Genomic DNA, 12,074 nt, shown 5'->3' on the forward strand with positions numbered 1-12,074 from the left:
CCACATCTGCGATTTTCCCCTTTAGAATGGTGCATTTGGGCAGGTGTCATCCAATCAGGAGTGCTGGTAGCTCTGATGAGTTCCCACCCTGAAAATCATCTCCTCAATAGTTGACAAGCCCCCCAATTTTGTAGCTTGCAAATGGAGCTGCAAAAATTGGAGGAGTCATTTTGGCCCAGTGACTTGGAAAAGAAAAGAAAAAAGCTAAACTTTTTTCCCTGTCTATTATCTGACGCTCACTCCTGTTTTCATTTGCTTTCTCTGTTCATGTCTGTGTGTGGGAATTTTCTCTGGTGGTGCTGGTTATGTGTGTGCACATGTATCAAAACTGCACATCTGTGTGTGTGTGAATTGTGTGTTTGTATGACAGTTGTTTGTGCGCAAGGCTTGCAGGCAAAGGATAAAACGGGCTCCAGCGACCCTTATGTTACTGTGCAAGTTGGAAAGACCAAAAAGAGAACGAAAACAATCTATGGCAATTTGAACCCAGTCTGGGAGGAGAACTTCCACTTGTAAGTAAATGTTAAGATTCCCATTTCTAGTATGTCTCATATGTGTTTATACCAAAACACACTGCCGTTGATAATAACCAATTATCAGGAATGCCAACTGTGTAACAATTTTAACAATACAATCCAACAGTAGTGATATACAATGCAAATTAATGACTTCTATTTTACAGTACTATCAAGTAGAACAATTAAAATATACAAAATTGTGAAGATGGCAAAACAAGGCATCATAAGAAGCAACTATTTGCCTTGTTTTGTCATCTTCACAATTTTGTATATTTGAATTGATAGTACTGTAAAATAGAAGTCATTAATTTGTATTGTATATCACTACTGTTGGATTGTATTGTTAAAATTGTTACGCAGTTGTGTTCCTGTTGGAATTCCTGATAATTGGTCATATGTGTTTATGCCATTTCTGTCCCCTGACCCGCTACCCCCAACTCTTTCCAAGAACTAATTCACACAACCAGTTGGTATACTGGGAAGCTTTCTTGATAGGATCCAAGCAGAGGGGTGAGGGTTAAAGCAAATTTTCCAACTGCACAAATGATCTGTCAAAAACATACACACACATGCCCCAAACCAAACACATTATTTCTATTTCATGACTGAACAGATGATCACCAACAAGCACCTTAAACTTAAAGACAGATTGACAGGACCATATAGATACCCAGGAAGGACAACAGACCAAGAGAAGTACACCACTGGTTGTCACTTACAGCCCCCAATTGAAACCACTGCAATGCATCATCAGCGAACTCCAACCCATCATCAGCACAGACACTTCTCTCTCACAAGCCATGGGAGGCAGAACAGTCCTGGCCTACAGACAACCTCCCAACCTGAAGCAGATGCTAACCAGCCCCATTTCCAGACTTGTCCGGGGAAAACCAGTCATATGGTCACCCTAGTACACAGGACAGAGACACAGACAGAGGGACCGGACCATGCAATAGACCCAAGGGCCAATTCTGCCCCCACATCTATTCAGGCAACACTGTCACAGGACCCAACAACATCAATCCCACCGTCAAGGGCTCATTCACCTGCATCCTTATATAATTTGAGTTATGTGCCATCCCTGACTTTGTCTATTGTTAAGTTCTTAATAAATACATACATACATACATACATACACATAACATATGTCTTATCTTTTTCACCACTTTTTTCAACTGCATGTTATCAGATTTCCAACTGCACATTTTTTTCCTAACTGCACATTTTGTGTCCAACTGCGTACTAAAAAATAATCCCTGGATCCAAGCAGCATTGAATGGGCTCAGTGCCTGCAGAATAGGGATCAAGTGATTTCCCCCCTTTCTATTCCTTTATTGTTTGACATGGTTTGTTTAGCTCTTAGATTCTACTCTTCCTTAATTCCAGTTTAGTAGCTTTCAAGGGGTCTTGTGGGTGGTGGGAGGATTAATTAAAGGGGCACAATCAGGGAGGGGAAGGTTCCTCCATTATAAACCTAGAAATTATACTGGCCCTGTTCAGAAGACACTTAACCATGGTGGTTAAGCCAGAAAGCCAGGCTTTGTTCAGAAGACACCTTAAACCATGGCTTTAACCATGGTGATTAAGCCAGAAAGCTAGGCTGTGTTCAGAAGACACCTTAAACCATGGCTTTAACCATGGTGGTTAAGCCAGAAAGCCAGGCTGTGTTCAGAAGACACCTTAAACCATGGCTTTAACCAGGGTGGTTAAGCCAGAAAGCCAGGCTGTGTTCAGAAGACACCTTAAACCACGTCTTTAACCACAGTGAATAAAGCAAAAAACCCTATTCACTGTGGTTAAAGCCATGGTTTAAAGTGTCTTCTGAACATGTCCTGGTTACTCACGAGGAGCCAGGACAACCTGTGATGCCAGGCCATATGTTCTGTGGTCTCGGTATCATCCTGAGACAGCTGAAAAAGCAGGAAAAAAGGGTAGGGTGATATCCCAGGCCAAAAGAGAGACCATCCCTTCCTGCTCCCAGGATACCCTGTGCGTCATATCCTAAGTGTCAGCACACCTCTGCAGCCTGCACCACTCACTTTAAGTTAGTGAATTGGTTACTGTTCATAGTTGGGGTTATATCAAACAGTTCTTGTTCATGACACTGTCTCCTTCCTTCATCATTAGCGAATGCCATAACTCCTCTGATCGAATCAAGGTTCGGGTATGGGATGAAGATGATGACATCAAATCTAGGGTGAAGCAGCGCTTTAAGAGAGAATCTGATGACTTCCTTGGCCAGACAATCATCGAGGTGCGGACGCTGAGTGGAGAGATGGATGTCTGGTACAACCTCGGTAAGGAATTCCAAACACAAGGGATCACCCAATTTCAGCAGGGCCAGACTTTGGGATCTCCAATTCTGGGCCTGGGGAGCTGAACATCCCTATAAGCAAAGCCCAAGAAAGTCAGAAGTCAAGGTATCTAGAGAAAGCCAAAAGTCAAGATATTAGGAGTTAGGCAGAGTCCCCATGCTAGTGTCAAGACCCCCGTCTGTACAACAACAGGATTGCTCCTCATTGAATATAAACCCAAATTTTCATTGATTGGAATCTAGGTAAAGAGTGTCACACTGCAGCAGCAACAGCGATTTATATCCTGAAATTTTTTTTTGTAGTGCAGTTATTAATGCGCACATGCGCATATACACATATACGATGGTACGATGATATGGAGGAGAGACGAGGGGAGCTATAATTTTATCTGTGGAGCTCTGCAGATTCATAGAAGAGACAAATCGGGAGGGGGGAAAGGAACGAGGCAGCAGAGGAGGATGCCAGAGGGGGACTGTACACATCTCTTCCCTCTGGCTGCCCGTTCCCCCGTGTTTGTTTTAATAACCTCGATCTGTGGAGCTCCGCAGAATCATAGATTTCAAACTGAAAACAGCACGAAGGAACGAGGCAGCCGGAAATCAGCCAATCACTTTGTCCTACCCTCAAAGCTCCGCCCACATGTCAAAATGCGATTTAACTCCCCCCAACGGTGCAAACTCAGATGTTGATCCAAAAGTCACGGTAAATCACACATGTATTTATTTATTTAAAATATTTATATCCCGTCCTATATCACTAAGATCTCAGGGCGGCGTACAGATAAAAACATACAGTATAAAACAATAAATATACACAGTTAAAAAATTAAACCGTGATGCAAGTTAAAACCGATATATAATTTAAAAGCAATAGATGCAGTTAAAACAGTTAAAACGATGTGCCAGTGAGTTTAACCATCAAAGGCTTTGTTAAGAAGCCATGTTTTCACTTGGCATCGAAATGAAATCCATGTTGGCACCGATCGGGCCTCCAAGGGGAGGGCATTCCGCAGTCGGGGGGCCACCACAGAGAAAGCCCTCTCCCTTGTCCCATCATAACGTATATGTTGCATTGGTGGGATGCGGAGAACGGCTCCTCCAACAGATCTAAGGTCTCCGGCAGGCCTATATAAGGAGAGGCGCTCTCTCAAGTATCGAGGTCCCAAGCCGTTTAGGGCTTTAAATGTCATTACCAGCACCTTGAATTCCGACCGGAAGCGTATAGGCAGCCAGTGCAGTTCCTTTGACCGGTGTTATGTGAGCTCCATAAGATATACCCGCCAGCAGCCTAGCTGCTGCATTTTGTACTAGCTACAACTTCTGCGTCGTCTTCAAGGGCAGCCCCACGTGGAGTGCATTGCAGTAGTCTAATCGGGAAGTTACCAGTGCATGCACTACTGTGGCTAGGTTGTCCCTGTCCAGGAAAGGCCACAGCGGGCGGATCAGCCGAAGCTGACCCCACGGAGTCTACCAGGGCCTCCAGTGACAGTGATGGATCTAGGAGTACTCCCAAGCCACGTACCTGCTCCTTCAGAGGGAGCGCCACCTCATCCAGAACAGGTCGCTTACCCAATTCCCGGACTCGGGAACCACTAATCCACAGAGCTTCCGTCTTGTCAGGATTCAGCTTCAGTTTATTGGCCCTTTGTTGTTTATTCGTTCAGTCGCTTCCGACTCTTCGTGACTTCATGGACCAGCCCATGCCAGAGCTTTCTGTCGGCCGTTGCCACCCCCAGCTCCCCCAAGGTCAAGTCCGTCACCTCCAGAACATCATCCATCCGTCTTGCCCTTGGTCGGCCCCTCTTCCTTTTGCCTTCCACTTTCCCTAGCATCAGCCTCTTCTCCAGGGTATCCTGTCTTCTCATTATGGGGCCAAAGTACTTCAGTTTTGCCTTTAATACCATTCCCTCAAGTGAGCAGTCTGGCTTTATTTCCTGGAGTATGGACTGGTTTGATCTTCTTGCAGTCCAAGGCGCTCTCAGAATTTTCCTCCAACACCACAGTTCAAAAGCATCAATCTTCCTTCGCTCAGCCTTCCGGCTGGACATCAGGAAAAACTTCCTGACTGTTAGAGCAGTGCGACGGTGGAATCAGTTACCTAGGGAGGTGGTGGGCTCTCCCACACTAGAGGCATTCAAGAGGCAGCTGGACAACCCTCTGTCAGGGATGCTTTAGGGTGGATTCCTGCATTGAGCAGGGGGTTGGACTCGATGGCCTTGTAGGCCCCTTCCAACTCTGCTATTCTATGATTCTATGATTCTATGAATCCAATCTTTGTGAATTCCAATACCAATTCCAATGTAAACTGACCTGATCTAGACCTTTTGGACTACTGTGTGGACGGGGACAGGTATGCCACTTTTGAGGTTAAGGAATCTGTATCCCACTGGTTCTCTCCATTCTACCAGGTTTACTGTAATGCCCACTATGTCCAGGTTCTCCTTTGAAAGCAAGCACTCCAATTCTCCCATAATGGAGAAACCTTAGGGAGAAGCATTTCAACTGTTTAGAATGGGGGGGAGAGAATTGCATAAAGGATTGTGGTCAGAGGAAAGAGGTGGGGCCACCTGGAGAACGTTGGAGGGGCAGACTGGGACCCTAGAAGGGCCAGACTTTTCCCCTCCTGGGCTTAAGGTTCTGCACCTCTGTATTACAGTTTTCAGCCTTGGGAAAGAAATAACTCCCGCTCTCCCTCCTAACATAATGAAACGTGACTACATATGCTCTCTTTTCTATTCTGCTTCCCCCCCCCCATCCCCGTGCAATTTCAGACAAGCGGACGGACAAATCAGCTGTTTCTGGCGCTATCCGGTTGCACATCAGCGTGGAGATCAAAGGGGAGGAGAAAGTGGCGCCGTACCATGTGCAGTACACCTGCCTCCACGAGGTGAGCGGGGCACAAGCCGGTAGCGGTATCGCTTTGCGGTCTGTATCGCACACCCCGTCACAAACACGCACACGCACTCGTAGTGATGTGTGAAGTTGGATTGGGTTTTTTTTTTATAAGCCTGTCGTACGATTTGGAAGCTGCAGACATGACCTGAACCTGTCCCCCAACCTTCTCAGCCTCCCAGCCTTCCCACACATGTTCTATCCTTTCCCTAAAAGCACCAGTGACAGCACCAACGGAGAGTTCTCTCTGCAAGGTTTCCATTTATCTCAGGTGTCTGGAGCACTGAAATGGCAGCACATTGGGTGCCAGAGGGCCTGGGAACTTTGGCTTCAGTTCCAAAGCAGAGAAGACTTCTTGCAGACATGATGCTCAACTTGTAACACAGTCAAGCATTATGATCCTGCAGAAGTTCTTATATTTAGCTGGATAATAACAAATGTCATTTGACATCACTATTTACAGACTCTGGCCTTAGCTAGACCTACTTTTAATCCAGGACAGAGGAGGGAAGATCCCACGACGTGATTATCGCGAGATCCCTCCTCCGTTTACACGCGAGGCGCGACAACCTCAGGAGGCGAGGCATCACGGCCGCCATTTTCTTTTAAAGCGACGAGCGCACAAGCGCCGAAAGGGAAGTGTTTTTTAAAAAATACTTTAATTTCACCTCTCCCCCCACCCTGCCCACGATGGACGCAGCGCTCCTGAGGAATCGTGTGGAGCCGGGTCAACCTGCGGCAACAGGCCACAGTGTTCCATGGGCCACAATGGGCGACACGTTCTGCGGTCTTGGGTTCAGCCGGAGACCGCGGAAAAACCAGGCCCAAAGTGTAGGGCTCTATCCCAGGATCAGGGAGGGATGATCCCTCTCTGATCCCGGGATGCCCTGTGCGTCATGTGGACGCACAGGGACGATCCCAGGGTTCGTCCCATGATAAAGCCCTGTCTAGCTAAGACCTCTGTTCTTGACTTGGAGCACTCTTCTCCATCTGTGAGACTCATTTGCGAATTTAACCCATAAAGCCTTACATGGCTTGGGACCACAATACCTGACTGAACGCCTCTCCCGACATGAACCTACCTGTACACTAGGGTCAACATCTAAGGTCCTCCTCCAGGTGCCTACCCCGACAGAAGCTCGGAGAATGGCAACAAAGGAGAGGGCCTTTTCAGTGGTGGCCCCTCAATTATGCAACACTCTCCTCAATGAGGCTCGCCTGGCACCATTGTTATCTTTTCAGCGCCAGGTTAGGACTTTTCTCTTCTCCCAGGCATTTAACGGCATACACTGAGTTTTTTAACTGAACCCAGAATAGTTGTTTTTAAATGGATATTGTCTGCTTTTGTTTGTACTTTATGCTTTTTGTGGTTTTTAATTTTGTGTATTTCTTTTTAATGTTCACTATCTTTAACTTTTGTAAACCGCCCAGAGAGCTTCGGCTGTGGGGCGGGATATAAACGTAAATCATCAGCAGCAGCAGCTGTTCTAAAAAATATTCCCCTCTAAATGTTGTTTTAGAACCTCTTCCATTTTGTGACGGACATCCAAAACAACGGTGTGGTAAAAATCCCAGATGCCAAAGGAGACGACGCTTGGAAAGTGTACTTCGACGAAACAGCCCAGGAGATTGTGGATGAGTTTGCTATGAGATATGGAGTGGAGTCCATATATCAGGCGATGACGTGAGTGTCTGCGGAAAATATCTCCAAGATAGAGGTGGCCTTTGCATTACGTTCATCTTCTGAGTCCATAGAATCATAGAACAGCAGAGTTGGAAGGGGCCTACAAGGCCATTGAGTCCAACCCCCTGCCCAATGCAGGAATCCACCCTAAAGCATCCCTGACAGATGGTCGTCCAGCTGCCTCTTGAAGGCATCTAGTGTGGGAGAGCCCACAACCTCCCTAGGTCACTGGTTCCACTGTCGTGCTTCTCTAACGGTCAGGCAGTTTTTCCTGATGTCCAGCCGCAATATGGCTTCTTGTCACTTGAGCCCATTATTCCATGTCCTGCACTCTGGGAGGATCGAGAAGAGATCCTGGTTCTCCTCTGTGTGGCAACCTTTTAAGTATTTGAAGAGTGTTCTCATGTCTCCCCTCCATCTTCTCTTCTCCAGGCTAAACCTGCCCAGTTGTTTCAGTCTCTCCTCATAGGGCTTTGTTTCCAGACCCCTGATCATCCTGGTTGCCCTCCTCTGAACACACTCCAGCTTAGAATCATAGAATCATAGAAGAATCATAGAATCATAGAATAGCAGAGTTGGAAGGGGCCTACAAGGCCATCGAGTCCAACCCCCTGCTCAATGCAGGAAGAGTAAAATTGGAAGGGGCCTATAAGGCCATCGAGTCCAACCCCCTGCTGGACAGCTGGACATCAGGAAAAACTTCCTGATTGTTAGAGCAGTACGACAATGGAACCAGTTACCTAGAGAGGTTGTGGGCTCTCCCACACTAGAGGCCTTCAAGAGGCAGCTGGACAACCATCTGTCAGGGATGCTTTAGGGTGGATTCCTGCATTGAGCAGGGGGTTGGACTCGATGGCCTTGTAGGTCCCTTCCAACTCTGCTATTCTATGATTCTATGATTTGAATAGATATAGGTTCATTCTAAAAGATGGCTCACAAATCTTTTAAACGCATGGGCCCAAATTGGTTCTTTCTCCCCTACACTATGGAGGTGATTGTTGCCTCTCCGCCTTCCTATTCAGTATATTCCTCACCCTCCTTTTTCGGTTACAGGGCTGAGGTTTGAGAGTCCTTTGTCCTCTCCCCACCCCTCCCCTCCCCACCTCTCTCCCTCCCACCAACACATACGCTATGGTGGAACATGGGACAGGGCTTTCTCTGTGGTGGCATCCCGACTGTGGAACACCCTTCCCTTGGAGCCCCGACTTGTGCCAACGCTGATTTTCTTCTGGCGCCAAGTGAAAACACGTCTTTTTAACAAAGCCTTTAATGGTTAAATTCACCAACTGTTTTAATTGTTTTTACTGCTTTTAAATTATATCTCGGTTTTCACTTGATTCGTGGTTTAATTTGTTGTTAATTTCTTTTTAGCTGTGAATATTCATTGTTTTATATTGTATGTTGGTATTATGTTTGCATTGTATTTCAATGTGTTTAATGTTTTCATCTCTTTTAAATTGTTTTTGTAAGCCGCCCTGAGTGCCAGTTTTTGGTAGAAAGGCTACGGTTCTGTTGTGTGACAGCAGAGAAAATAGAAGGCTGTGTTTGAAATAGCAAAACCACAATTGGGGTTCTCAGCACTCAACCACAAAGACTCACGCGTGAAATATAAGATAGTCGCGATATATTACAAATGTGGGTGATAATGTTTGCGTAACATCCTCATAAATTACAGTGAGGTTGTTAATTATCTAAAGGTGTCTAAATCCCGTGAATAAGAGAAACCTCAGTTATGCTCATGGCAATACACGTAATAAGGTAATAGATCAAAAATTGCTTTTTTTTACCACGTTTTGTCAATGATCATTTGCAAATTCAATTTTGCGTGCGTAATCAAGTTGTAAAACTTGTTGCAACAATACAAGGTAAGTCAACATTATTATCCCCGTTCCCATGTAATGGCGTTCCAGAAGTTAGTACAAATGTTTCCTTTTTTTTTTGGAGGGCATATGGTTAGTGATGGTGATTTTACTGTTTTCGTTTTAATTGTCTTTAGATTTTCACAACTTCTACTACTGCTGTTGGTGTATTATGGTCCCGTACCCACACCCACACCCACCTTGCTGGTTTATAGTTTTGGAACTGATCTTTTCAAATTATTAACATGTTTTTTACTATTGTTTTTAGCTGCCTTGAGCTTTTTTTGGGGAGGGGGGACAAATGGAATATAAATGTTTTAAATAAATATACTGCAGATGGGACGAGGCAGATAAACTATCTTGCCAGAGTCACTACAGAGAGCAGGGAACAGGGAGAGTTTCAACTTAACGGAAAGTTGGAGCTAGTTGCAATTTTGGAATCAATTTAAATAATTAAAGTTTAAAGGGAAGTTAGGGAAGAGTGAAGCCAGTGTGATGTAGCGGCAAAGATGTTGGTCTGGGAGTCGGGAGATCCGGGTTCTAGTCCCCATTCGGCCATGGAAACCCACTGGGTGACTTTGGGCCAGTCAGAGGACTTAGCTACACCTAAGGTTTATCCCGGGATCATCCTGGAGTCATCCCTGTTCATGTAAATTTTATTTATTTATTTATTTCTATACCGCCCAATAGCCGGAACTCTCTGGGTGGTTCACAAAAATTAAAAACATTCAAAGTATAAAACAACTGCATAAAACCATAATATAAAATACAATATAAAAGCTCAACCAGATAAAAACAGCAGCAATGCAAAATTACAAATTTAAAACACCAAGTTAAAATTTATTTATAGACTGTTAAAACGCTGGGAGAATAAAAAGGTCTTCACCTGGCATCTAAAAGCATAGAATGTAGGTGCCAAGCGAACCTCCTTAGGGAGCTCATTCCACAGCCGGGGTGCCACAGCAGAGAAGGCCCTCCTTCTGGTAGCCACCTGCCTCACTTCCTTTGGAAGGGGCTCATGGAGAAGGACCCCTGAGGATGAACTTAGGCACATATGGGAGGAGGTGTTCCTTCAGATAGCCTGGTCTCAAGACGTTTAGGGTTTTGAATGTTAATACCAGCACTTTGAATCGGGCCCGGACCTGGACTGGCAGCCAATGAAGCTGGAAAAGGACTGGCGTGATGTGGTCTCGTCGGCCAGTCCCTGTTAGTAAACGTGCTGCCCTGTTTTGTACCAGTCGAAGTTTCCAGACCGTTTTCAAAGGCAGCCCCACGTATAACGCATTGCAGTAATCCAAACGAGAGGTTATCAGAGCATGGATCACTGTAGCTAGGCTATCTCCGTCCAGATAAGGACGCAGTTGGTATATCAACCTAAGCTGATAAAAGGTGCTCTTTGCCACTGAGTTCACCTGTGCCTCAAGTGACAGTTCTGGATCCATGAGCACCCCCAAACTACGGACCCGATCCTTTAGGGAGAGTGCAACTCCATCCAGGACAGGGCAAACATCACCTCGCCGGACAGATGAACCACCCGCTAACAGTACCTCCGTCTTGTCTGGATTGAGTCTCAGTTTGTTAGCCCTCATCCAGTCCATTACCGTGCCCAGGCACTGGTTCAGAACAGCCACTGCCTCACCTGGGTTTGATGAAAAGGAAAGGTAGAGCTGGGTATCATCCGCATATTGGTGACACCTCAGTCCACATCTCCGGATAACCTCCCCCAGCGGCTTCATGTATATGTTAATGACACACGGGATCCAGGGATAAACCTTAGCTCTAGGTAAGGCCACAGACTCTCAGCCCAACCTACCTCACAGGGTTGTTGTTGTGAGGATAAAATGGAGAGGAGGAGGATTATGTATGCCGCCTTGGGTTCCTTGGAGGAAAAAAATGGCAGGATATAAATAAATAAATGCAGAACAGAGTGAATTTCTGAAACTATAAAGGAGCCGGTTAGTGAAACCTCAACTTCTCTTCTCTCTTTGATCTCACGCTCCAGGCACTTTGCCTGCCTATCCTCGAAATACATGTGTCCTGGGGTTCCAGCAGTCATGAGTACACTGCTGGCCAACATTAACGCTTACTATGCCCACACCACTGCCTCCACCAACGTCTCTGCCTCTGACCGTTTTGCCGCTTCCAATTTCGGGGTAAGTCCGATGGTGCGTAGAACACTCATTCCTTACTTTTTCTGTCTCTGTTTCGGGGGGCGGGGGGGGAAGGGGGGTGCATGGTGGTACAAAAGGGCTTTGCCAAAGTTGTTGCTGCTCTCGATTCCGTGTGTAAATAACTAAGCCGTTCCCCACTCCGCCTCAAAAGAAAATTTGTCCGTGGCTCACAATTTTGGCAAAAGGTTTAGAGTCAAATCCGGGGCCAGATCTACATGTCGTTGTGAAGGCGCCTTTTTTCAAGATGTACCTAAAAGAAACGCCTCTTTCTTTACTGTGTGTACTGTGAGCTAGGCAGCGCCGCCTGCGGAAGAATCTCTACCCCGTTCAAAGACGCTGCTCTGCTCTGGCTGCTTCCCCCTCGCGTGTTCTTCCATTCGAATAATCCCCCCTCCCACCCGGCGGCTCTTCTGGCGCGTCCCAGCGGCAGCAAAACACTTTTCTCCCTCGGTGTGCTTGTATTTGCGTTTGCGTGCGCGTGTGCGAGCACACACCAAAGAGCGTCCCAGGGAGATGACACCGCGGGGGAGAGCGAGAGGCAGGAGCTGAACTCGTCCGCTGCGCGCACGCAAACGCAAATACAAACACACCGAGGGAGAAAAGTGTTTTGCAGGAGGAGCCGCCGCCACCGGGACG

The 12,074-nt window shown here is 46.4% G+C and overlaps 1 protein-coding gene across 1 annotated transcript in view; it reads left to right on the top strand.

The window, feature by feature from the left end:
- UNC13A (unc-13 homolog A) overlaps window positions 1-12,074 on the top strand; it is a 166,213-nt gene that overhangs the window by 77,792 nt on the left and 76,347 nt on the right. The window contains exons 18-22 of the mRNA XM_063147208.1: window positions 371-512; window positions 2,646-2,815; window positions 5,604-5,719; window positions 7,245-7,408; window positions 11,270-11,420. Of these exons, the coding sequence (XP_063003278.1) occupies window positions 371-512; window positions 2,646-2,815; window positions 5,604-5,719; window positions 7,245-7,408; window positions 11,270-11,420 (743 nt within the window). The remainder of the gene's footprint in view (window positions 1-370; window positions 513-2,645; window positions 2,816-5,603; window positions 5,720-7,244; window positions 7,409-11,269; window positions 11,421-12,074) is intronic.

This window comes from Elgaria multicarinata, chromosome 23 (assembly GCF_023053635.1).
Source record: "Elgaria multicarinata webbii isolate HBS135686 ecotype San Diego chromosome 23, rElgMul1.1.pri, whole genome shotgun sequence".
Lineage (NCBI taxonomy): Eukaryota > Metazoa > Chordata > Lepidosauria > Squamata > Anguidae > Elgaria > Elgaria multicarinata.